Consider the following 27,590-nt stretch of genomic DNA (forward strand, 5'->3'; position numbering starts at 1 on the left):
TTTGTTCAAGTAAAAATGAACTCTTAGCTCACAGAAATTACAGAATCCAGAACTGTTTTCTTAAGGTGCCATCATATAAATATTAGACTGTAATAATTAGAATAATGGAGTGTCATTTCCCTTTTCTTTTTGGTAAGGCATATGCTTTGAATTTAAAACTGCTGTTATGCTTGAGTGATCCTGAAGTAACGCGATCACAGTTCTGGGTGAAGATTATGATGAAGTCATGGTGCTCTAAAATGGAAAAAAAAAAAAAAAAAAAAGGAATAGGAATAGTTTTACATTGTTCTTTAGTCTTGGATTAATTTTTCAATTTTTTCACTCTGACATGGAACAAAATATGACTACAGTAATTCATCTGACTTCAGAATTACATGCAGTAGATAGAGTCTTATTAATAACAAGTGTTAAAATGTATGAAGTATTCATATAATAGTACTACTAATAATGATAATAACAATCCCCATTTCTTAGCGTCCCTCTCTGGGCCCTTCTTGGAATCTACCAACAATTTCTGGTCTGACTGATGAGCTGAATTGGCTCCGGAGACGTGCTGAAAGCCATGGCTGTCTCAAAGGGGGGAGCCCCTCTCGCCCGCAGAGGTGGCGAGGGTGAGGAGCATCGGCTACGGAGAGAAGGGAGAGGCCGAAGGGGGGGGAGCACGAGCCTGCTCTTCCAGCAGCAGGGAGCTGCGAGCTCAGCTCAGCTTCTCATGCAGCCTCATCCCCAGAGCTCGTGCTCTTGTCATGATCTAGAGCCACGGTTCCCAACCTTTTTTTGACCTCGGGATGACTGCCTCTTCTTCCTTGCAGCTGATGGCTGCCTCTTCTTCCTTGCAGCTGATGGCTGCCTCTTCTTCCTTGCAGCTGATGGCTGCCTCTTCTTCCTTGCAACTCTCCATTTATACAGGGGCAGGTAGAAAGGAGAAATAGGGGTTGTCTGTGCTACCTCTAAAAAGCAGCCCTTTGCAAGACCGTGTTAGATTCCCTATTGGAAATACTACTTTAGATCACATAGAAGCAGGGGCGTGCATTAAAGGACCGTGTTGTCCTTCAGTTATTCTTTAAACCTATGGAAGATATGGGAAGTAGACAAAAAAAATTCCTATCAAGGTTTTGAATGGCTGAATTTTCTACTTCATTGTCTAACACATTTACCAGGCCAACCTGATGTAATAAATGCCCCTTAGTCTAATAGAAAGCTGCAAAAATGTTTCAGTTGTAGATGAGGATGAATACCTTGCAGAGAAAAGTAAGAGCTGTGCAATGGTGCTGTTACACCAGTTTTATCGCTGGCTTTGGCTCACCAGTTGTGGCACAAGCGAGGGGCTGTCAGAACAGACAGGAGTTGCCAAGAATACTTAACGCTCTGTCATTTTCTCTTGATCCAGACCCATGCAGCGAAGAAGGGAGAGGTGATGGCTGAAAACCAGGAGTACTCTTGAGTCCGAAGAGTGCAGACTCATCCTCCTGTCTTGCGGATTGATTTTCATGGTTAGAGAAAGGTACAAGTGCTGTTGTCCATTAAAACACATCTCTAAGCAAAATACATTCAATAGCATAAATCATTGACCACTATAAACAAATGCCAAATAGAACAGCCTAATAGCAGAGGCTGTTGGTTGCTTGTACTGCATTAAAATAGATCAGGTCTCAAGTGACTGAATTATGCTTTGTCAAGAAGAGAGAGATATCAGTATTGTGTGAGGCAAATGCTAACCAATCTAATTTAAACCACAGGCTAAATTTGCCCGCCAAGGACTGATTCTCTGTGTCTCAAGTACTGTGGGGAAAGCGGAGAAAATTACAATGAGGACACTCCTAAGCTGCTCTCAAAATTTGCCAGTGCCATCTGCAGCCTGTCTTGGCTGGTAGTTTACACTGATGGATATTGCTCAAGAGTCTTTTAATACTGTCTTCCATCCATGAGGTCATATTCCCTGGAAATGGCTTGCCAAAGGGTGTTCAGTTTTCCATCAGTCCAGTCCCATTTCACCACATTAAAACATGTTTGTCTGTAGAAATGGCACTGCGTTATGCAGGGGACTTTTGCAGCCTCTCCAAGACTGGTGCAGCTTCCTTAATGTAAAAGCAGTCGCACCTGTGACTTTGGTGGAAGAACATTTTTCCCAAAGCTCCCAGTCGCTCTCTCTGCTCTGTCATTGCAAGGCTCCTATTGTCTTAATGGCTGGCAGCACGTTTGGAGCTTGGTAAAATTTTAGACTGTCCATGCACACCCCTTCCCAACGAGGCCAAATTTTAGGCGTGCTGCAAGAAGGGGGAAGAGGAGACAGGGGGAGAAGAAAGATGTTAAGGTGATGGGTACAATAAAATGAGGTTTAAGTTAATTCCTTTGTTACATATAGTGCTGTGAGGAGCGGTTTTTAAAGATTTTCAATAAAGCAAGATGTGCGTAATAGCTTTTCTGATCGTGAAGGTGACCTAGGAAATTGAATTCCACTGAAGCTGAGATGGCACTGCAGTACCGTGCAGCGACTGAGCAGTGGACTAGACACCCCGACTGACAGCACCTCCTTGCCTTGCCCCTGTGTTACCATCTTTAACGTTTTGAGTGCCACCGTGCGGTGAAATTCTGCGATAATTTCTATTTTAACTTGCAGTTATTTCAATCCGCACGTCACCATTGGCAACCTGGAGCATTCCACCCACCAGTGAACTCGCGTTACTAAGTAATGCTGCACTCTGCTTCGGTTTTCGTTCTCTCCTCCGAAACACGCAGTGGTGCGTTTCCTCTGCCTCTTGCTGCGTCACGTCTCCCAGCATCACAACAGAAAAGCCTCGCGCGCTCAGTTGAGGAGCTGAGCACCGTGCTGGTTTGATTTATTGGTACGGGTCAGCTTATTCAGATGAGCAGGCTGATTGAAGATAGATGTTACGTCCTTTATCTGTCAGTTTGGCATAGCACAGCTGTGATGGGAGCCATTACTACAGGAAGATTGCAAATTCCCCATCTATCAGGATGAAGAAACAGGAAAGAGGATCCTTATCCACAGGACGTCAGCTGTCTGGAGACACCAGTTAAAGGGGCATTAGACACTCAGATCTGCTGCACTTCTAACCCTAGCATCAAAGCTGCTTAGGTAATTGTCTTACTGCTAATTTAACAACAGTGAAGTTGACATTGCCCTTATTTTATGTTCATCAAAACACCAAGTGTTATTATTTATGTACTTTTTGTTGGTGTTTGAGTTCCACAGCATTGATTTTTTTTTTTCCCCCTCTCTGATCAGAAGTAACAATTACATGATTTGTATTTATATACATGATGGGTCAAGATTCACAGGGAGAGGCAGCTCTTCATTGGTTGAAAACCAGACAAAATTTTAAGTGTGCAATCTTTTCAGGACTGATGTGGATAAAAAAATCTTCAAAACTAGATACAGATTGAAAAAACTTAGCTCCAAGTTTACTTCATATTATTCGGTTAGATAATTTGAGAGATAAAGGGGTTGGTACTTGTGGAACAGAAGGAAGCGTTGGCAAGAAGGAAGGTGATAATAGAATTAAGCCCTATGAGAGAGACATGATTAGTGGTTGTGGGAGAAGTATGGAAATCACAATTTGCCATAAAACCAATCCCTCTACTGAATCTATAATGTTTAGTATCCAGTAACTATGTGTCTTAAGTTCTTAAGCTCAGGATCAAGACTTAAGAGGTCACAGATAAGGTGGTTATTTTGTAAAAAAATCACTTTCTTTATTCATTTTCTGTAGGAGCACACACTGGTGAACAGGTTTGATGTATTCCCTTGTGGTTTATACAAACGCATTTAAAATTGTGTCATAGACCAAAGCTAATACACATGCATTGCATCTTTTATTTTGACGAAAGGCATCCATTACAGATTCACGTTGGCAAGTTTTACATTCCTGCTCTTGGAGAGTCTGGCTCCAGCCTGGGCATGGTGGTCTGCCTGCGGCTGCCTGCTGCTGGGTGTAGTGACGTTATGGGATCATTTGAAAGCTGGGAGCTCTGCTCGGGTAACGCGCATCAAACATGTAAGAATACATTCTTTCGGCAGCGTAATTCAGGTAGCTGAGTGGATTGTAGAAAGATATAAAAATATTTGCTCCAATAGACAGCCTTTGGCCTAAGTATCTACAGAATACCAGAGCTCTCGGTATAAGCCTCACAAGAAAAGCACCTAAGTATTGTTGTTCCCATTTTAAGAGGAATTGGGAAATTTAATACATCACTTTAAGAACATATAAAACCCTAAAAGAACTAGGGATAGAGATGTTCCTGGTCCTCCTCTTTAAGCAAAAGAACATCCGTTCTCCAGCTGGACACCATGAAAGAAAGGTTGAGTTCTGTTTCAGATGGTTTCTCAAGAAAGTTGTCATTTATCCATACTCGTGTGTTACCTTATAAACACTGCTCATACACAGATGAGGGCAAAGCTTGAGGAAGAGATCAGATTTGCCCATTTTTATTATTCCCCAGGTTCCTTAGGGGATTACAGAAATTACTATTTCATATTTCATGGATCAAAAGGAAAGACTATAAACACTTTAAGGGAAAAATTTTATTAAAATGCATTATAACACTCTGGACTAACTTCTGAAGGGAGATCCACAAGGGTTGTACATTACATGGCAGTGAATGAAGGGCCTGTTACTCTCTAGTAAAGTTGAAAGAAATAGGGTGGAAGAAACAGCATCAAATCGAAGGGTGTTCACACATTCCTATGTCCATTTGCCTGCACCCATTCTAACTGGAAATGAACTTTCTCTTTCCCTTTGGAAAGCGCAGAGGGAGGTCAAAGACCCAAAGTGATGCAGGGAGTCTGTAAGAGGCCAGGATGAAGCTCCCAGCTCTCCGGGCCCTGAACGTTGTTGTCACAATAAATACTGCACGATACTGTGCATGATGGATAAGCACTGCCAGTTTCTAAAGCATTTACATGAGGTTTACTGGAGCCTTTTGTTTATCAGCCACTGCCAAGTTAGGACTCCTGTGGAACAGTCAAACCCGCTCTTTCCTCTTAGTCACTTTGCAGTTTAACTCCTATGGAGAAGATAGTTTTATCTTAAATACACAGTGGAGTCTCTCTTGGCAGGGCTTTTATCTGTGACTCGTGTAGGAAAAATTAGCTCCTAAGACTTAAAAAAAAAACAAAACAAACAAACCACCAACCACACCAATTACCTTGACATCCCTTCAGATCTTAAAAGACAGACCTACATTGTTACACGCTAGAAAGGTTTCTGTATAACCTGCAGTGTATTTCTGCCCTTTAGAAGGGCTGTGCTTTTGAAAGTAACTTCCAAAGGAATACGAATTTTGCCTTTGTCATCTTATGCGGATTAAACGTTCCCCTGCTTCCTCTTACATCAACTTACAGATACTTGGGTTTCGCTCCCATTTTGTGCTTAGCTTCTAATTGCTATTTTAAAATTGTGGAAAAAAGGTTTAGACCAGAACTCTGCTGTACTATTACATTTTCCTAAAGTGCAGGTCTCTACAACTCAACCTTACCCTTGGATGTCACATCAACTTTGAGTGCACATTTGTGGATTCATTAAATATTAAGTCTAATGGAGCCAGCTGCTTTAGTTTACTGGTTTGCAAAGCGAAAGTTTCAGCTTCATTCCTGTGATGTTAGTACAGCAGTGTGCCTACTTGATCTTAAAAGACAGACACACACGGATGCATTATATGTCAAACTACTACTGATCACACAATTTTCAGAAGTATCTACTCTTGTAAATCACCGTAATTGCTAGGCACAGGATATAGAATTCCTTAATTACTTGTGACAATAGGCAGTGTTTACCAGACAAAAAATACAGCCGAAGTAATCCACTCGAGAACCTCGATAAACTACCATTGCACGAGTTCTGCATACTAAAAAAGCACATAGATCAGAAGACAAGGACCCTACCCTTCTGCCTCAAAGGCAGAACTATTTGATTACATAGAAAAATGAAGAAGGAAAACATAAAGGATTAATAAATTCTGTAATGAAGTAAAAATCATGCAAAGAGGTAGTTGATATGGCTTCTTTTTTGGTATCATCTTTGCAACTATAATTAGGAAAAATATTAGGAAGGTAGGGAGGCACTGGTTTTTCAGTATCTTGGGAGCAACAGAAAAGTATTTCAGGAAAAGCTGTAGTCCCGGTTACAAGGACAGTCACGTGCCTACAACAGAATTACCATATTAAGGCTGTTGTTACTAAATCTGATTGTCAAATGATTCTTCGGAAGTATATATTTTAGTAAATAAATTTTGTTTCCCAAAATATCATACATAAGATCCTGAAGTTACATAAATCAGACAATCTAGAATAAAAAAACCCTTGCAGGTATGCAGATGTTAAACACTTTTATCACTGCAGTTATTTATGGCCTTGTATATGTGATCATAAGTGGTATTTTTCAGGTTGTCAAAACTTGATATTCTCTACTTCACTGATTGATGACAAACTACACTGAAATATTTTATATGGATTTATTTCATTATTCCAGCTCAGTCCTCAATGGATTTTATGTATTTCTCGTAGGCATCTTCATTCATCAGTTCATCAAGTTCAGCAGGGTTTTCCACAGTCATCTTGATAAGCCAACCTGTAGTGAGGAAATTAAAACAGTTACTAATATCCTACAAGAAAGGTTCATTCACGTTACTGCCTTAGAAAAGTACTCCCAGTAGGCATACAAGCCCTGTAGCACTGGTAGAATCAGCAGGACTTCTTGTGCAGGCAAAACAATGTTTCAATACCTTAAAAAAAATTAACAACCAGCCAACCTGTCCTAAGAAACAGCCTTTTGAGTCAGACCAGCTCTCTGATTTAGTACTGCCTCTGACAGTGGCATTAAGGAAACGCTGTCTAGAAAGAGTAAAAGAGCCTGAGCTCTCAGTATGATGAGCTGTTAGAAGAGCAAAAGAGAGAAATGCGATCAAGGGAAAGAGATTTAAATTCAACCACAGTCTGTCTCTGAAAAGAACACACTGTAAAGCAGCTGTCAGCAAAGACAAGACTACAATAAGACCTTCATGTTAAATTTTATTGGGCTTGAACTATATTCAATATATTCCACTTAAGCCTCCACACCATTAAACAGAACTAGGAACTGTAGAGCCATGTGTGACAGCAAGAATCCAGGTGGTATTCATTATTGAAAGATAAAAATGACATCTTACCATCTTGATAACAAGATTTATTGACAAGCCCCGGATTATCTGCAAGGGCAGCATTAACCTCAGTCACTTCTCCTGAGAGAGGAGAGTAGAGTTCACTAGCAGCTTTCACACTTTCCAAAGCTCCAAACTCATCTGAAACACAGAACATGATTGAATGCTTTTAAGAGGAAAATACAAAACACTTCAGTTTTTTTTAGTCAGACATTCTGGGGATGACCTAGCCATTGAAAAAGTATCTTGATCTTGAGCAAGAGAAACTGTTAAAGAGATTGAAGTCACCAACTTTATGACAATGATCAGCAGCATTAAATTTGATGTTTATGCTCCTGAATTATTCTGGGGAACTTGCATAACACTAGCTAGCTGGCTACTACAGATTTCTTACATTTGGCTAATCCTTTGGCTAAAGCCCTACAACATATGATATGATAAAGGGTTAGAAGGAACCACATCCAGCTCTTCCTGCAAGAGACCTAAATATGCCTGCTACCTACAATTTAAAGCTTTTTAAAATTTGGTTACAAAACAGACACAGCCACACTTTCAGGAATCCCAGTTTTTCTTCAGAAACACTACGTAGTGTTACATTTGCACTCACTGGCAAACACACATTAGTATTCAGAAGCACCACACTGGAATCACCCAACCGCTCTTCCTTTTTTTCTATTTTGTAGGCAGTTATGGAAATGGTGCCTGGAGCGATGCTAGTCCAGAGTAACTCTAAGCCACAAGCAAACAAGACAGAGGCTGGAGGAACACGGAGCTGTCAGAAGAGTAGATAGGCATCAGCACAAGGAATCGGAGAACACCATGTTCTGGGAAAGCTTGGAATTAGACTAAGGCCAGAACAGGTAGAAAAGAGAAGAACTAAATGGAAATGAAATTCCTTCAGATAAAACGACAAGTTGGTTAATTAAACTCTAAACAGAAAGACAACTTTTGTCCAACAGTCACCATTCAATGCCATGCAATAGATTTGGCCAAAACAGTTCGATACAGACCTATTGCACAAGAAGGATAGCAAAAGAAAGGCCTGCTACTTCACCTCAGGAAATCTACATTCTTGTTCTGCAACATCTGAAGCTAATGACAATCTTTTCTTCCTATACTAGTGAGACAGCTCTCCATGTAAACACAGGAATAGGCTTTTTCTGTCTGTTACATTACCTGTTAATGCTCACTCTTCTTTAACATGGAAAATTACATAACTGAATGATTAAGAATGTAACAATCTGTACATCACTAATGAGCAAAAACCTACAATTGCAGCTGATACCCCAAAATTACTGAGTCTGTATATTCACAGAAAAATTAGAGCTTGAGATCAATTAGATGTTTCACATCACGCAACTTGTGAAACGCGTAACTGCAGAATTACAAATAAGTCAACCTAAACACTAGCAAGTCCAAATCAAAACATAAATATTTTAAAAACAGAGTATAGATAAAATTACTACAAAAATGTATTTCAAATGTTTGGTTTTTAAATAAATGTCTTCACAGTTTAATAAGCAGGTATTTTCTGCTACCTACCATGCACGGTCTGACAGCAGGAATTTGAAATTAAAGCTGTGTCTTGTAGAAATACCTGAATTTATACTGCATCCAGAAGATTTATAATGGTATTAATGACCATCTTTGCAAAGGGAGAGTGGCATGAATAATTACTTTATTAGAAATCAGAGCTGAAACTTACCATTTTTATTCAATTTTGTCCCAATTTCTGGAAGACTACAGTAAACAACGTCTCCTAATGCTTCCTTAAAAGAAAAACAAAACCATCAAAGCATACATTAAAGAAACTATACATAGGAGAGATCTGATACAGTAACTCTAGAATCACTGTATGTAAGTAATCTGTCTCTAAATTTAGTTCTCATTCTTTAAGGACTGCATATTTTTCACTTTTTAAACATTTAACTTGAAAACACTGTTTTGTTATCATGCCCCAAATGCCAAATTATTATTTATCTATTAGTGTTAATAACCCTCAGGCTGAGTTGCAAGGTTTATATACAGATTTCTTCAGGCAGAATGAGAAATAACATCTGCTGATCTTAGCATCAGCTAGAGTAACAACAGTTTTAAAGGACAAAGTTCCCAATGATTAGAGGGGATTATCTTTTTGTTACAAAGCACAGAGGATTTACTTCCAGTGCCATTTGAAAGAAAAGGCAGTGAATCCTCCCCAGAGACACGGACAACTGGAGAGCCGCTAGCATACAGTTTGTGCTTACTGACTTAATAAGGAGCCGTATCACCGTAAGAATCGGCTCACCCGGAACAGGCTTCTGCCTCTTCACTGACCAACGTACCCTATCTCACAGCAGGCTAGGAATCTGGCAGAGTAGGAGTGTTATTTACAGAAAAATGAGATTACGGGAAATGCTGCTTGTCCTCAGAAACACTAATGCCGCTTCCTTGACAGCTTCTCACATTAGATTTTCCTAAGTTTGCCGTAGAGTGAATCTCTCTCCTGAATTTGCCTGTGACTATTCCAAATCAAGTACTTGCACGAGAACAAAACAAAACAAATAATCCAAAGGAATTCCTATCCCAGAGTAAGAAATGCATGCCATGTTGTACTTCTACCCACAGTTGTTCTTTGGCAGAAGGATTGCACCATATCCACGTTCAAGGGAAATTTGGCCTAAAAAGTGCACGATATCCTCTTCACATAGCCACAAACAACTCTGGCCTATAAGAACTGAAGTAATAAAGGAGGTTCTAAATTCTGATGAACCATTAAGTTTCTCATCAAGTTCAGCTCTCCGTAGGCTCAATCTGAAGCGATTAAGAATTCATCAGAATGCTGAAGCAGCATTCATTTCACAAATAATGTGATAGATCCAAGTCCAAAATTCGCGCTCAGCGCATAGCATATGCAATTAGAACAATAAAAACCAGTAACTGACCAAAGAGCAAGGACAAGAGCAGGTCTGCATAAATAAATATTGCAGACTTGGGTAAGGGGGGAAGGATCAATACCTGTGCAAAATTGCTGATTCCTACTGTTCCAATGCCATTTTCAACGGATACCCATTCATGCTTGTCTGTGAATTTGCGGGCTAAAATGAAACAAACTTGGTATTTCAGAGATAAGTGACACGTTGCTCACTTAAATACAGTAACACATTTGCAGGCTTAAACTGTGGGTTTTTTTACTGAGGTTAGTTTTGTTTTTCTTGGAAAATATTTTAAACAGCAAATACAATTTACAGGAGCATTTTGTTCTGCTCCCGACATGCTGAGTGACACGGCAGAAGCTCACCAGAGGTTCTGCTGAGAGTATTGCTAGGTCCTGTGCACTCATCTAGAGACTGGTAAGGTACAGGAGCAAAAGGAGTAGTTCTACTTCAAACAAAAATAGAAATCTAAAGCATAGATGTGTACTTTACTCATAGTTATGCATTTCTATGACAGCTTAGTGGCTTTTCAAGCATATTTAGTGTTTGTTTCTGACCACCTCTTTATTATTCCTGGGGAGGCCAGTGTTAACGACCCCTTAGAAACGGTGCCAGCATTACAGCATCTCATGCGAAGTACTGAAATAGAGCCATCAGCTGAAGGGGAAAAGTTGCATCCTAGCTAGTTTTCATACGAAGTACTGAAATAGAGCCATCAGTTGAAGGGGAAAAGTTGCATCCTAGCTAGTTTAAGTGGCTGATTCTCTTCCCTCCCCCTGACATTTCCTATAGAGTCTATTTCTCCCTGGTTAATGTTGTCACAGATCTATCTGAAATTAAGGCAAATTACTACAGGGCAAATTAATAAGGTCACTCATACAGGTAACTGTTCCTTAAGAGAATTTGCTCTGTTAATACTGTTACTGTGAGAAGAACACAGTGGTTATTCTGTACAGCTTTAAAATAAGCATATTTAAGACCCTGTTAAGTCTTTTCACAGCAATCTTATAATCCTACATGTATTTGAGATCTGTAAGATTCAGGGCAGCTTGTACTAGCTTTTATTAGAAGCAATTCTTATTATAAAGTCAGATGGAAAATTTCAAAAAAGTAAATGAAACATGCAACATTCCTCTTGCTAACATTTTACCTGGAACTTTTCTTACTCTGAGCATTTTCAGCCTGCTTTGTTTTCTCACTTCCATAGTTTCCCCATAGATATTTTCTTACTTTTTTTTTTAAATGTATTTATTTTTAATTTTCACTTGTAGCACCTATCCCATCAGGCAAGGGATGTCCCAGAAGCTGGAGAAGATAACTTCTTAAACAGCTCCCCGTGTGATTAGTGCCAGAGTGGTACAGCTGGACCTTCCTTTTGAGTTCAAAATTCTCCTCTCAGGCTCCTCCTCTAGGCTGGACTTCTACCCACTAGAGAAACTACACTTCTGTAAATCCTTATGTATTTCCTAAACTTGTACATGAAGGAAGACAGACGTTCTCACTGTAGACCTGCTAAAACCTTTCCACTGCAAGTCAGTCATATTTTAAGCTGTTTCAATTGTAGTGATCCCCTTATTTATGTCTGAACACGTGTAAGAGAAGCAAGTCTCAGATAAAGTGGTTTGTCTTTGAGGATGGCCTAAGTTTTACAGACCTCGGTAGAGCAATACATGTTTTTACAAGTCCAATACACAAAAAATTTTGAGGAAAATGCAAATATGAAGTATTCTTCCATGAATTACCACTCAAAAACCCCAGAGAATTTCAGCTAGCATTATTTATACCTACGCAAATCTCTCAGGACACGTTCTAATGCACAGAAGAAATCAAATGTCTTAAATCATTTAGGTCAAGACATTAAACCCATAGGAATTTCATTGGAAATCAGTAATGAACCATAAGAACAGAGAATGACACAGAATCTCAAACCCAGGCTGAACATTTGTGACATTACACATCACAAAAAGTCAACCAATATCTTTTTATGTAGGATAATAATATTGTCTAAGATTTGTTTATAAAGCAAAGCAAGGTTAAAAAATAAAAAAAGAAATACAGAAGACTTCCATGATCAGTTTGGAACACAGCAGTAAAATGTTCCTAACAGTTAGGAGAGCACTAAAGCTTCTTGCAGGACAAAAAAAGGGAAAAATGAAAACTTCTAACCATGTAACAAAAATACTGCAAATAAGTAAAGGTCAAATTAAAGAGAGTTAATAAGTAATCCCAAAATTTGAACTTTGAGCTTATGTGATCAGCCCACTAAATAAATCAAATTAAATGAATGTGAAATGTCAAAGCATACCAAATCTCTTCTGTGAGCATTCTTTTTCAGAAGAGCAGCTAAATTTACTCTAGCTTCATTCATTTCAACATGACTTTGGGTTTCAGCTTAACTAGCACATTCTGAATTCAGACCTTCATTTAGTTTAGCCTGCCTCTATTAAGTATTTCATAAATATGTACCTCAACAGTGAAGGCAAACTCACACCTCCACAGAGGCATACAAACTTTTTCCTCTCTGCCTAAAATAAAACCATAATTTATGTTATTCCTTCAAGTTATAGCTGTAGAAAAACAACGGGTACATTAAACGATTAGAATAGAGACAAAAGCTTAGATCTTGACTCAATTTGCAAACAGTAACTAATAAATGTTATTTTGTTCACTTGTAGCAGAAGGCAGACGAACAGATAGGTTAAAAGACTGTCCGGCAGGAAATTTATGATCTCTTCTTCATGGCAGTCATTACTTTTATAGCACATTCTCCTCCTCATCTCTCCTATCTTTTCCACACTCCTGTCTTCTCAAGTGCCACAGATTCTGTTTCTCAGGCTTCTGTGGCTAACTTGCATCCAAAGAGAGCTTCACCAGCAGCAGATACTTCCAGGATTAACTTCGTTAAGCGCAAAATCACGCCGAGCACCGATGCGCACGCCCGTCTCCTGCCCGCTCGCTCTGTCGCCATGCTGCGGGGGAGCTGGGCAGCCCAAGCCAAGCTCCTTTCGCACGAAGCTGGCCCCAGAAGCCTGGCCGGGGCTTGCCGGCCGCCCGGGCCGGTCCAGCTGCCGGGGCCGCTGCAGGCCTCCCCCGCCCGCCCGCTTCTGCTGCTGCCGCTCCCCGGGGCCGCCAAGGAGCCGCTTCGGCAGGGCCCCGCCAAAGCCGCCCGCTCGCCCCGCCGGGCCCGCTCGTTCTCCCCGCGCTCGGCCCCCCAGCGAAGCCTGCGGCTGGGGCCAGAGGGGGACAGGGCCGCTGCGCTGGGCGACTGCGGCGCGGACAGGAGGTGGGAAGCGTCCTGCCCGTTAACGGAGGCGAACCAGCTCCTCACGGCAGGGACCGGGGGAGCGGCAGCACCGCCACGAGGGACAGGTGGAACCCGCAGCGCCGCAAGCCAGGCGGCACCGACGCCCCCCGCAGCTACCAGCCCTTGCGAGGCTTCAGCCATCTTGCGAGGCTGTGCCCCCGCTCCCACACGGCCAGCCCCGCGCCCGCGCCCGCAGACGGCCCCTGCGAGCCCCCGCGGCTCAGGGGAGGCTGCAGCGCCCGCTCCCCGCGGCCGCGCTCGCCCGCGCCGCCAAGCGCAGGGCCCCGCAGGGCCCCGCAGGCCTCGGTACCGGCCGCTGCTGCGCGCCGGGGGCTGCCAGGCGCAGCTCTGGACTCCGGGGCTGCCCCGCGCAGGGAGGCGCCGGCAGCCGCCCGCCGGCAGCCGCCCCCCGGCCGCGCCCACCCTCCCGCCGCTGCCCGGAGCCCCCCCGCGCAGCGGGAGCCGCGACTCCCCGCAGACGCGGGCCGCTCTCCCGCGGGCCGCCACTCACCGGCCAGCGCCAGCGAGCTGCTGGCCAGGCTCCGCGCCGCCGGCACCCGCAGCGGCAGCGGCGAGAGGCGCGGGCAGCGCGGCGCCAGCACCGGCCCGACCCGCCGCAGCGCTCGCCACGCCATCTTTGCCGGGGGCGGGCGGGGGGCGGGGCCGTGCCGGGGGGCGGCCGGGGGCGGCGGCCCTGGCGGTGCGCGGGAGGCGGCGGCCGGCGGGGCCCCTCAGCGGGCGGCGCGGTGCCCCCGGGGCCGGCGGGCCGAGCCGCTTCGTGCCGGGGGCGGGGGCGGGCTCCGGGGCGGGCCCGGCCGCAGGAAGGCGGCCCAGGGGGTCGCCATCTTGCCGTGGCGCCGGCTCGGCCCCGACGAGCGGTGTCAGGCGGGCGGTGCCACAGACGCTCAGCGTTTATTGATAATACCGATATAATAATAAAAATACCGATGCTAGGTCTACAGGAGGGGCACGTGGGACGCTTCATCTTAGGTCGAGCGTTATTTCTTCGCTAATACTCCACAACATCAGCCACAGTCCGTTGAACGCCACAGCGATTTAGCAGAAGCCACGATAACCTAAGTCTAGCCGCTGCAGCCCATAGTTAAAAAGTAAATCTTTCACCCACAAAGTGACTTTTCATTGTGGTGATCATTTAATCCTTGCCAGGCTATTTCAGTTAATCGTCAGTGACTGCCTTCTCCTCCTTCTTGCACTTCATCCCGAAGAAACTGAAAAGTTTCATTAGCATTAGGTCAACAATCTCCTCTTCCTCTGAAGCCTGAAATAACAACGAGAAATAAGTGACTTGGATGCGCAGACCAGAAGCGGACACAGCCTCTGCGGGAGCCAGAGGAAATCTCTGCTTGGGGTGAAATAAGCCAACTCACGCTAAGCAGAGCACGAGTACCTGCCAAAGCAAAACGACATGCAAGTATTTTCATCAAGACAAAGGCCCCAGGTGAGCATGGGTGAGCATGGACGTTACAGAGGAAATTTTGGCTCTGTCAAAGCCCATGGAAACCTTGCTCCAGGAGCCTGGAGTTCACTTGCCAGCTACCGTACAGCTAGTGGCAGAGACAGTGAGCCACCCACCATTTCTAGATTAAGTCGATGAGAAAAACTAAATATATCTTGTTTTCTATTGACCACATCCTTTGCTTTCATCTCCCTTGACTTCATTTAAAACATAGAGGAATTTTGGACAGTACTGGAATACTAAGCTGGATTTCACACCATGCTATCAATAGCTTGAATGAGTCAGGCACCCACAGTAGCATTTTTTAGAAGAACCGTAAAGTCCTCATGGACTTCAATAGCAGTTTTGGCACTGATTTCAATGGAGCTGGGGCACAAGTCTAAGACTTATTTGCTGGAGTTAGTATGTGAACAGAAGGCTACAAATCAGATCTTGTACTAAATCTGAACAAGGAGTCAACATGAATGGACAGCATAAATCTGGAAAATCTGAAGTGTACTTTATGAATAAATGTTGACTTCTTAAGAGTTGGACTGAGTTTACATGGGTTTCATCCAGTGGTAGAATACCTAAATCATGAGTAAGCACTGCACAATAAATGTTAAATATGGCAGGAGAGCTTAAATGAACATACCTGGTAGTGCTTCTGCTCCTCACTAAAAGCAACCAGAATCACCGAAATGAACAGATTCAGTACCACAAATGTCATGAAAATTATGCAGGATCCAATTAAGAAGGAGCCTAAGATTGGATTGTAGTCCAAGACCTGTAGTATTGATAAGGTGAGACATCATATTTTGATGGGGGGGAAGCATACATACAAGCAGTTAACACACAGTGAGTTTGTCTCTCTGAAAATACTTGTGGTGAATAAATTATGCTATATATATTACATATATATATACATTTTATCCTTTAGTCACTTTTCTACATTGATGTGATATAGTACAAAGACTATAGAATATTTTACATACGTGAATATGGGCAATTTGGGTTTTTTTTAAGTGTTTGCATTTCAATGTAAAGGTATGAAAGTTTCACGTGAAAGTTGACAAGCCTGGCGGTGTGTTTGTCCACAGGACAGCTGCAGCTCCATCATACCTCAGCTTTCAAAGTACAGATGAAATCTCTGTATGCTTTTATTTAGTCATGTCTTTACAAAGAAGCCCAGTCAGACTGTCGTGGACAAGTATCAACTAAGGGTTGTGCAGAAATCCAAAAACTTCATTTTCATGTAAGCTATAATGTAGGAATATATTCTCATGATTAACAACATGAGTTGTAGACATGAAAAAACTGTATGCCAAATTACTGATCTTCAAAGCTACCCGTACCCTGTTGGGGTATGGGATCCATGGTCTAAAAACATCCACCAAGGAGGGCTTCATGGTCAGACATGTCTGAGAGCTAGCTTAATCCACAAAGAGTCGTTCAAAGGATATTGCAATATTTGAAAGAACTTAATGAAAAAGTCAAGAATAATAAGTGTGACATAAAGGTCCCTTGTGGAAGGCTTTGCCTTTCTTGAGAAGCTGATGGCTGTGTGTTCAGAACAAATGCAGGGCATCGCTCACATTTCTTTCTGTAGCTTTCTAAGGAAATTGCTCAAAACTTGTAATCAATAAGTAACATATAATTAAAATGTGAGCACCTTTCTCAATGAAAGGTTCATTATGAGTCTACTGGTGGTCAAAATGGGATGGGAGATACATTTCACTTGGTGTCTTTTTCTTGTCTTGATGAGAAAAGGTGGCTGTTTTAGGAAGCTGTGGAGCTTGCAAAATTAGATTAATGCCTAGCACTAACTGCAAGTCTTTCTATTTGCTGGTTCAAAGCATATTTGGTAGCTGAGCTGCTAATTACACAGTGATAACCTTCTCAAAATCCAAGGTGGTACCTCCTCATAGTTGAAGATTCCCAGCTGAAGACTGACCATGGTCTCTGCTGAATCAAAGACAGTTTTGTAAGAGTAGAGCTTCCAGCCAAATATCAGGTTTGTCTGCAGAGGAGAGAGGGCATATCTTGTGTCATGATCAGAGTACTTGCTGCAAAATCAGCTAATGACTGCTGTACTTGGAGAAAGCCCTCCTAGCTTGTCATCAGAGCCATGAAGCTTTTTTTGTGTTTTGGGGGCTTTTTGTTTACAAACAAACAGGGGACACACCAGACAAGGTCACAGAAGACAACTAACCTAGAGCTAAGAACTGGATTCACACTTTCTGAATGTGTTTAGCTGTAAGATCTTTTATCATGGATATGAGAATGACTTATATCTGCTCAGCTTGCCACTAGATATGTAAAAAATCTGGAAATACGTGACAAAATCATGAAAGTAATTTAGCCCACCTCCAAGGAGCAGATTTATCCCTGCATAATTGACCAGATTAATCACAGTCACAAACACTTGCCTTTCAGTGCACAGATCCTTGCAAACAGGCAACCTCCTCATTTGCCCTCAGTAACCAAGGTGCTGTTTTCTTCATTTAGATCTTGTGAGCCTACCGTGTCTGATTTAAGTAGGGGCTGCTGCAGTCTCACCTTTTTCTCCATCCCTCTGCCTCTTTCTTTCACAGCTCCATCACTTGCGTGATGTGACAACAGGCTGGGGCGTGGAGCTGATCTCATCACTTATTTTACCTGTTAAGTTTGTGGCCACACCAGTGCCTAAAGCTACTCAGTGGCTAGAGCGTCAGTGCTGGAGGGAGAGATGAGGAATGTGAAATCGGGCAGTGCGAGGCTGCAGCAGGTCCCGCTTGTCACAGGGCTGCCCTTTACAGGACACTTTGGATTTGGCTCAGGTGATTTCCACTTTTTCAGTGATTTTGCAACTGAGGTATGCTGAATTTCCCACATTAATCTGCCAGAAGATTTACACAAAACGTTTCAGCTAAAACAGTAAATACAGTTGCAGTCCAATAATTCTTCAGTCTCATTAGAATGAAAATATAATTTTATTTGCATGATAAGTATTCCTATAAGAGGCAGAAAAATAATTATTTGCCACTAAAAAACTAGCCAAACAGAAAACGGCATTTGCTGCACTCTCCCCAATGTGAGCTTTATCCAGAAAATTATTTTTGCTGTACTTTGTTCTTTGTCATACCTAGTAATAGGTATGTGTAAACATAGAGAATCCATTTTTTCATCTCAGTGTTTGATTTTTATACTAAATTTCAGTTTGCAGAGAACAGACAAATGGATATTTTAACTTCTCTTTCACTTACACTGAAGAATTGGGCTCCAAGCTGCTAACCTAAGATTTAGATAGGCAGCTTTACTCAGTTTTACATTTCAAAGCTATGTGGCTTTCAGCATTCAGAAATAATTCATTTAACCTGACAGTACCTGGATGCAGACTGCAGACAACAGAAACCACGGTGGTACTCACAGCAATGGAGTAGGCGAGGAACATGATTGCAATAACGGTGATGAATCCAGAGATATCTCCCCATGCCCTCCTTAGAGTTGAAGTGATCATGTTTAGTTTAGGGTTGAGCCTCAGGAGATGCCACAGTTTCACTGTGGAGAGAAGCACTAGGAACGCAATCAGGTAGCCAAGAACTGCATCAGCTCTTGCTGTTTCATTAAAGCTTACACAGCTGTTAGAAAGAAAGAGCAGATGTATTAGACCGTGCACACAGAAGCTTTTGAAGTGCATAAATGAGTGGGCTGGCAAAGCCAGTCACTCTGTCCTTGTTTTCAATTGAGAGCTAACTTGAGTTCTTGCTTGAATGTTCCCGTCCGTACTTCCTGCTGTGTACACACAAAAAGCTCAGTTGCACATGGCAGAGTTTTTTTATCAGCATTAGCTAGAGCTGAGAGAGGGTCTAGGCTGTAGCCCAAATGCTGCTCATTTTTAGCAAGTCATAGCTGAAAGGCAGCTAGTGCAAACTTACTATCAAATTCTGACCCTTAGGAAGGAAGACAGGTTCTTCTGTGCATGTGTAGTTGAAGAGGATGGGGTTACTGGTGCTGTGCAGCTAGCAGGCTGCAGCGGCTGTGACAGGATTAGCTGATTTCCAGCAAGATGTGTGAGAAGGTACTGTAAGGAATGCAGTAAAAGATTGGCGGTCAGAACTGCAATCTGTGACTGAGTTGAGTCAAGTCTTAATGTTAGCAGAAAAAAACTCAATAATACTTGTATTTACCATTTATAAGGGTAGCACATTGTTCGTACTTATGATTTTGTTTGCAACAGAGGTGACCACAAAAAGCTTTTATGAAGTATGTATGCTAATACAGCACAAGACATATACCTATATGATATATGCATGCTGTAGTAGCAAGAATGTAGCTGTCAGGTTAAAGGAAGTGTTTGTTCTTTCCCCTCATTCAGCACTTGTGAGGTCGCATCTGGAACACTGAGTCCAGTTTTGGGCTCCCCAGTGGAAGGAGGACATTGAGCCCAGTGAAAGGCCACTGGGATGGCTGGGAGTCAGGGTACAGCACATATGAGAGAAGGATGTGGGAGCTGGGTTTGTTCAGCCTGGAGAAAAGAAAGCTAAGGAGGCCTCTAACTGCTGTCTCCGACCACCTAGTCGGTGGTTATAGAGAGGGTGTAGGGAGACACGTCCTGGAGGCGCACAATGAAAGGACAAGAGACAACAGCCACAAGTTGCAGCAAGAGAAATTCCAGCTGGATGTGAAAAAAACTCTTCTTTTTCTCTCCCACAGTGAGAGTGGTTCAGCACTGGAGCAGGGGTCCAAGGGAGGCTGTGGAAACTCTGTTCTTGGAGGTACTCAAAATTCAACCAAACAAGGCCCGGAGCAGCCTGATCTAACCCCAAAGCAGGAGGGTGGAGCAGAGAGCTCCAGAGGTCCTTTCCTTCCTAAATTACCCTGTGATTCTATGACCTCTTTCCTGTGCAACCTTTTTTTAACAGATGTTATAATTTTCCATTCTGTATAAAATAAGCCATTATTGTCCTCTAACTGATGGCTTTTTACAACAAAGAAAGAGGCAGATTATGTACTATCTGGATGGACGTCCTGCAGCAGAAAGGCTTGCTGATTCAGAAGAGGGTGATGCAGATAGGGAACTAGCAGCTAGGCTAGGGAACTTGGTGCCCAAGTCTGCTGGATTTTATTGGAGCAACATCAGAAGAAAATCCTATTGCTGACACACATCTAAGCCCCGAAATACTTACATGCTTCGTGAATATAGCTGTGTAGGGTAGCATTACCTAGCACAGACAAGCTGCTGTCTGGGGAGAGGAAAAATAGATCTGTTTCTGCATAAGTAGCACTGACAAAGGGTGCCCTAACTAGCATTAGTACTTACTCCTCTTTGTGTTCCTGGTAGTAGCTGATGTCTCGGGTCCCAAGGATTGTCCGCTTCACAAACACTGACAGGGCACTCCAGCTAATCAATATAATGGCCATCTCCAGGAGATGCCACTTGCTGTGGAAGTATCTCCATTTCAGAGTCTTCATCAGTTTTCCCTGTGAAAAGAGTTCTACTGTTTCAGTCTCGTGACTCCATATCATACAATGCACCTCTAAAGATTAGGGCTATCCCCTCTGCAATAAAGCAGACTACTGGACATCGATAAAATCACATCTTGTGCTAATTTCTCAGTATCTTTCTCAAAAGAAGCATTCCAGCCAAATAAAGTGTCTCCTTCCTATTATTTAATACAGATACAGTATCTTCCATTGGTGCAAGTCAGCTGCAGCACTAGTGAAATCAAGTACAGTCCTAAAGTTTTTGTAAGTGAAATCAAAACCAGACACAAGCTGATGCTGTCAGCCGAGCTTTCCATTGGGTCTCACCTGTACTATCATGTAGTACACAATAAAGAGGAAATAAATTACTTCTGCTGCAACCACGAAGATGTGGAGACTGTTGGTGTACGGGTAAAGCCGGACACTTTGCAGCTCTGCGCTCGTGAAGAAGGCCCCTAAAAGACAAACAATGTTCACCTCAGTGCTCTAATAATTACATCATTCTGTTTTCATTCAAACGATTTAGTTCACCACTAAGACTTCTGTACTTGCATTCACACCAATGTGAGACTGAATCCAGCTTTCAAACTAAGATTTATGTTTGATTATGTGAGTAGCCTTATAAGGGTTCTTTGAAGTTTTCCTCAAATAGGACTTTCAGGCAGTCGATGGCTTTTAGAGTGCTAGTGCTCTCTTGTGTGATAGTATGATACTGATCCCAGCAGGGCTGAGTTTGGATTGGGCTACAAATGCAGAAATGTAGCAGGAGGACCTGGAGACGTGAATCTGAATCTCATTCTAAAAAGAAAATGAGCTCGGCTTTGTGGTCTGGTTTGAGCATTTTCCAATACTGGGACAGACCTGTGGGAGGCTACTGCTCAGATAAAATGTTTTTCTGTGGTCTTCAAACCAGAATCTAGTTTCACTATTTTCTTTATTGTATCCAGATTATGTATTATATGATTACACAGCTATATATTAGAAATCTTCTGGAACAAAAAAGACAGACTCTGTTATTTGTACCTTTTATCTTAATATTGTACTGATCAGCTGAAATGATTAGGAAACATCATTTTTCTTGTTCCTTTTGTATAAATTCTGGAGATTAAGTTTCAGTACCGTGTTTTCTTCATCAGCTGAAGACCACAGCATAAACAAACATAAGATATTCCATTATGATCTGTATTACTGTGATGCTACATATTTCCTAAATGGTTTATAAACTTTGCATTGATTCTGTCATTACTAGATTTATCAAAACACTTCTGTGTACTGAATCAAGAACTAGGTAAACATTGACAGTATGAAAATCTGCACTCCGTAGGTGCGTTGCTTGCTGTCTTCAGAAATGCGTAACTTAAAAGAGGTTCTCACCTAAAGCATTGGTTTCAAACATCAGGCTTATAATGCAGAACAGGTTCACATTGGCATTGTAGACTGTAAATTCAACAAACGCTGCTCTTGTGAAGGTGTCTAGCCAGACGTTGTTGAAAAGGTACTGGAGAATTCTGCCAAAAAATGTATAGCCAGTGATCTAACTCATACAGGAGAGAGACAGTATCACATGGAGGATAGGAGTCTTTGGATATTATCATAGAGAAAGGGTAAACCAGAGGTAAGGTGTTCAAGAGGACGCCTGGTCTGTCAAGTCTGGAGATAGGGGATATTTGTACTGTTAGTCTAGGTGGTACGTTTCTTTTTGGCTCCTCTGGAGAAGCAGATACCAGATATTGGCCAGTGCTAAACCTGAGATGCCTCAGGTATCTGATCATTTACCTCATATAGGTTCCTGTGCAGATATGGATATCTCTGACAACATGTATGTTATCTGTAAGTTTGGATTTCCACGCTGTGGGATATTTTTTCCTGCTCATTTATCTTGGGTCCCTTATCTGCCAAATTCTTTTTGAGTCCTGGGTTTCAAGGCCTCATTTTCTATTATTTCACTTTAAAATGTATTCCCTGTTACTATTCATATTCACACACAGGAGATTACTTTCAGTACAATTTCACTGATTCTCCTCTTTTAAGGCAGCTACAAAATTGGCTGCAAGTATCTAGGGAGTATAAACACTAAAGAGAGATAAAGAAGCTTCACAGATCTTACTATGATATGGAAAGAGGCAAAGATATCATAGTTCAAGCATAGTAACAAGCTAACATAAGATTAACATAACGAGATTTAGGCTAAACTATTTTCTCACACCTATTGACATCCCCTTAGAAAATTCAGTATTTTAGAAGTTAAAGGCTAGACTAGATCCAACACTGGATTAATACATCGATAGGATAGTTTTACTAGTTTTTCAGCATTATGTATTTCTGCAGCTATGTAAATCTGGAATCCATGCATGTAAGTTAGGAGAAAAGGGTTCTAATTTTGGATCCTGGTTGTTTCCTAGCATGGAGCGAGACGATAGGAACATAAACTACAATGATGGCACCGCAGTAATACCTACAATATCCAGCACAATGCCTAGCAGGAAAACTCAGGATGCAATCTGAAATGAATCTTAAATAGGATAAAGAGCATCGTTGGCGCTACAGCAGGTACACTGTAAATTACAAGAATACAGGTGGTACCTGGAGGCATTCTTAGGATCAGTTCCCAGGTGGATCACGTATCCCCCTCCCCTGTAGACGCCCAGTTTGCCCCAGGTGGGCTGCCCCCTCAGTTTGGACTGACTCTGATACTGCCATGCTGAGCTCAAGTCAGAGGAGTTATCGAAGACCGAAGTATTCCAGTGTTCCCCATAATCTGATGTATCTTCTGTTTGTAGGGAATATGGAGCGTGGCATTCCTGAATCACACGCTGGAATTTGGGAGAAATAGGGCAGGTGTCTCCTTTCACTCTTACTTGGCGAATTCGAGCGCTACCCACCAGCTTGGAATTGCCATCTGTAATGAATCCTAAACGGGAGATGGAAAAGAGCAGCACTGGCAATATGACAGAAGTACTGCTAATATTTCTTCATCTCATTTATGATTCACTGATGCATTAATATTTTTCTATAGATTCTTTTCAAAAAAACACTGTAAGCAAAATAGTCATGAAAATTAAGCCTTCATGTTGATTTGAACTGAGTTCTTAGATAACATCCATAGATAACAGAGTTCAGTATCACTGCCTATCTGTATTTTATACAGAAGGAAACTGAGGCCTGGAGGAGAAAAGTGACTTGCTTCGGGTCACACAGCAGAGTGGCTGTATGCAGTGTTCACTTCGCCACAGTTGGCCAGTGCCTGTCATGTCCAATGAACAACTCTGCTAACGTATTTCAGTATTTACTCTTAAGTGTGAGCTGGAAAATGGGTCATATTTTGTGCTGGATGTGGCCAGGTAGAAACATGGTGATACTGCGTAATTAGCCTTCACATTGACCTAAGTCATGATGCACACAGAGCTCTCCTGAGGAAAAGCTTTATAGTGCCACCTATCTGCCATTCTGGGTTTTGTATTATGGAAAGAAACGGGTAAAACTGAGGCATACATCTGAATAGCTGGAATAAGTAATGTAAAATGTGAAAAATGTAAAAATACAGTGCTGAACCTGTGGGTTCTATTAAAGATAAGGAAAATATCAGGGCACATTAAACTTGGGGTCAGGCCATGGGGTTTTTGTTATCCGCTAGTACTCATATCATAAGAATCCACACCAGTCTTATGCACTCAAATTCTCTTTCTCCAGTCAAATAGCGTGTGCAAGTTAGGGAGATGTATAAAAGAGAATGTTTCAGAATCTGGAAGGCTGAAGTGAAACAATGTGACTCTGCACCTTTATATGATCCGTAAAGATTTTTGACTAAGGTAGTGTTTGCCCACGTGAAAAAATCCCGATAACTGTAGACATCTTGGAATCCATCTGTAAAACTGTTCTCAATGTGCTTGTTTAAGTAGTAGGAATTGGGATCTCTCTGCCCATAGGCAACCAGTAACAGCATCCATAGAAACCCCAGATAGGCTGGAAAAAACAAGAAGAGACAGCACATGTGAGCTCAGAATTAACACTGCTGTTCAAAACAGGTTGCATGCATGGTTACTGCTGCCCTCACTTGCCAGGTTAAGGAGATGCTTTGCTAGGCCCTGACTGACCCGTGCGAAGGAATTGACCCAAGCTGCTTCGATGTGCAGCACTTTAAACATCCCCCATTTAAACATCCCCCATGTTTAAACATCCCCCCATCCAACATTAGCGGTCAGTAAATTAAGTGGGAAGGCTGGCTGAACACCAATAGCAGTGACAGCTCTAAATAAAATGAGTAGTCTAACTTTGTTCCAAGTGAATTTGAGGTAATTTTTTCCATTGTTTTTAGAGGAAATAAAACTGGGGTGTAAACCATTATCTGTCTGCTTTTAGAAAGATGGCCTCCATCTGCTCTTTTGATTTCAACTTCATTTCACTGTTGACCTCCTCCTCCTACCCCTTCTAACTTTTCTTTAACCTCTCATGTGTCTGTAATATGTTTCTTTACCACAAAATCCAGCTTTTATCTCCAGCTGACATTCCCGCCTCCTTGCAGCTCCAACAGCCACTGAACAGCCTGTCTCTACACTGTAATGGCTGGCAGAAAGCTAAAGATACGCCAAAACCTTTTCAGCCAAGAGAACAATATTTTCACTGATGTAAAAATACTGATGAATACTACTGAATAAAACAAGATCATCTACACAGGGATAATACCCAGGATTTCTCTGATGAGGGCAAATGCCTTCTGCTCCTTCATGCAGCTGATTTTCATTTTCTCCACATCAGCTGCAGGAGGTGGCCGGTAAATATTGCTTCTACTGTCCCTTCGGGCTCCAAAGAGAGGATTTGAATCACCTGTGAGTGAGAGCAGTAAATCCTGCAATTAGTCAACAGATTGTCTATGTCCTGCTTTTTGTTTCTTTGGACATTATAAGGAAACATTTCTATTTAATGTTTTCACTTAGGAACACGGGATGTGATTTTAACAATTAGTATAGTAAGGCAGACAGTGGGGAAGGCAGGAGCTCACAAACACAGCGTATTAGGGTTAGGCCCGGGTACAGGCCAGGTCTCTCTCCCTAGGCTGAGCATCTCGGAAGGTGATGTATTCAGAGCCTGAGACCGATCAGGGAGGACGACTCCTGTCTGCTGCTATCAGCTTTTTTTAGACACAATTATGATTGCATAAGCTACTATTTGTTTTATGGGAGTAATACAGATAATTGTGGTTGTGGAAAATGATGTATACTGAGGACTCTCATATCATAAGACTTAAAGGAGGTAGGAAATTTCCTTGAGAGAGAACTTGAGTTTTAGGTATGCTTGTCAGATAAAGATCTACCAATCCAGAGTGCATTTTGCACTTGGGTCATGTGTTTACTGTCACTAGGTTTTGGAATAGTTACAGGTTTTGTTGCAAGCCACGCGATGAATACTGAGATGTCTGCACAGAGCTAAAACAAGCCTCCTGGTATATCTGATCTTTCGTATGTCTGATGTGAGAGCTGAACTATTTAAGCGTGGTTACTGCATACTAATAGCGCTGATTCATTAATTTTTATTATAGTGGCGTCAGTCGGTTTGCCGCATTTTACTATTTTCTTTTCTAGATGTTCCTTGAATGTTGATGGACTGAAAAGTGATTTGCCATCCACTTGTGCAACTCTTGATCTAGTACGACTCAATATAGGAGAATACTTCTTTTTTTCCTGACATAGATGGAGGGAAGGCAGGGGTCAAATAACAGTATCCTGGCTGCAAGCAGACCCTCCAGTAACAGGGGAAATCTTACAATAGGGCTAGGGGAGATTGTGCACGTATTTATATTTGCAGAGGTAAAAACATACAGAAAAAGATAAACAAGGAAGTATTATTCTTTTGATCCAGATTTCTTCTTTTTTATCTTTTTGATCTTGCGGTCTCTTTCATTAAGCGTTCTGCAAGATTTATCCAACCTAAACATACACTGTTTTTTGTACTTTCTCCAGCTGGCACAAAATCAGTTATTTTGGTTTATTTCCACTTCCACCTTGATCTTGGGAATGCTAATGGCCAGGCACATAGTCATAGCACCTGTGGATTTAGTGATTTCTGCTAACCTTGTCAGCTAAGATCAGGTATATAAAGATAACCAGTGAAGTTCTCAGTTGAGCTGAATCACATATTTGTGCATAAAGCACTCCAAACACTTGGAGAACGCTTCACTTACTTTAATAATTTCTCACTTTACAGACAGTTACCTGGTGCAGATAAAGGCCCATCAATAGCTGTGTTTTCTTCATCCTCATGTTCCACCTTCTTCAGAACGAGAGCAAAAAAAGCAGCAAATCCCAGCACCTGGAAAGAATTAGCTATAGACTCACCATATGCTCATTCCATATAAAGCAGCTCAGGCTTTGACCTGGGTCCCTTTGAATCCAGGGACTGCAGGAGAACAACTGTGCTTTGGCTTTGTTGAACTCCTGCAGCTGAAGCTCATAAACAAGAGAACAGTGCACAGTGCTGGGGTCCATCCAGCTAAACTGATTTTGCCAGATGACACATCTTTGCTGGTCAGAAACCTCATCACCTATTAAACTCTGACAAAACAAACTAATGGAGATGAAACCAATGGACTTCATGTCAACAAAAGACAACAGAACTCTGTAAACTACCTGCCAGCTCTTGTTTTAAGGGCAAAGATGTCTCATTTTACATGTTAAATCCTGTGGTTCTTTAGAACACTTTACATTGTCTTCCTGAAATGATAGTAGAATGAGTTCATATTGGCCAGTGGTTGTGTTTCCGAGGATCTCACCTTTAGGGGCTGTGTGATGAAAAGACTTTCCAAGAAGGAGATGGCCATGGAGATCAGCCACTTAATGGAGTTCTCCTTGCCGTAATGCAGCCCGTAGAGCATGGTAAAGAACCCAGACACACCACTGGTGGCTGCAACAAGGAACCAAGCAATGAACACAAACCACCAGGGCAGCCCTTTGGAAGAAGAACTTTTCTTGCCATCACCAGAGAAGCTTGGAGTTAGGGACCACCTGGAGAGTCGATCAGAAGAGAAAAAAGTCAGTCTGCAGTGGAACAGAAGCCAAAATCACAGTCTTTGGGTTCAGTGGGGGCAGGCCACATCTTATGATTTAAAATCTCAATCAAAATATTCTAAATTCTTTTAACTAATGCGGTTATATAGGATATATGGATAGCAAAAAGCACAGTGAGTAAAAATATGAGGAAGTGTGCAGAGATCAACTAAAATCAAAACAAATATGATGGGCTTATTTACTCCTCAGTTCACGCATAATTGAACCTCCAGTAGAAATATTGACAAATA

At 42.1% G+C, this 27,590-nt stretch overlaps 2 protein-coding genes across 2 annotated transcripts in view; both read right to left on the reverse strand.

The window, feature by feature from the left end:
• Window positions 1–6,478: 6,478 nt before the first annotated feature.
• On the reverse strand, window positions 6,479–14,012 carry GCSH (glycine cleavage system protein H). Its single transcript, XM_075715317.1, has 5 exons — window positions 13,889–14,012; window positions 10,156–10,235; window positions 8,864–8,927; window positions 7,168–7,299; window positions 6,479–6,590 (listed from the first exon to the last, which is right to left on the reverse strand). Exons 1-5 carry the CDS (start codon window positions 14,010–14,012, stop codon window positions 6,493–6,495), a joined length of 498 nt encoding a protein of 165 aa, XP_075571432.1. The 3' UTR covers window positions 6,479–6,492.
• Window positions 14,013–14,531: 519 nt separating this feature from the next.
• The window catches only part of PKD1L3 (polycystin 1 like 3, transient receptor potential channel interacting), a 41,204-nt gene continuing 28,145 nt past the window's right edge, over window positions 14,532–27,590 (reverse strand). Inside the window, exons 32-43 of the mRNA XM_075715931.1 lie at window positions 27,066–27,297; window positions 26,509–26,605; window positions 24,983–25,123; window positions 24,077–24,262; window positions 22,883–23,210; window positions 21,674–21,807; window positions 20,627–20,754; window positions 20,136–20,296; window positions 18,243–18,453; window positions 16,752–16,853; window positions 15,489–15,620; window positions 14,532–14,656 (exon numbers count right to left, since the gene is read on the reverse strand). Of these exons, the coding sequence (XP_075572046.1) occupies window positions 14,555–14,656; window positions 15,489–15,620; window positions 16,752–16,853; window positions 18,243–18,453; window positions 20,136–20,296; window positions 20,627–20,754; window positions 21,674–21,807; window positions 22,883–23,210; window positions 24,077–24,262; window positions 24,983–25,123; window positions 26,509–26,605; window positions 27,066–27,297 (1,954 nt within the window). The 3' untranslated portion in view covers window positions 14,532–14,554. The remainder of the gene's footprint in view (window positions 14,657–15,488; window positions 15,621–16,751; window positions 16,854–18,242; window positions 18,454–20,135; window positions 20,297–20,626; window positions 20,755–21,673; window positions 21,808–22,882; window positions 23,211–24,076; window positions 24,263–24,982; window positions 25,124–26,508; window positions 26,606–27,065; window positions 27,298–27,590) is intronic.

This window comes from Pelecanus crispus, chromosome 8 (assembly GCF_030463565.1).
Source record: "Pelecanus crispus isolate bPelCri1 chromosome 8, bPelCri1.pri, whole genome shotgun sequence".
Lineage (NCBI taxonomy): Eukaryota > Metazoa > Chordata > Aves > Pelecaniformes > Pelecanidae > Pelecanus > Pelecanus crispus.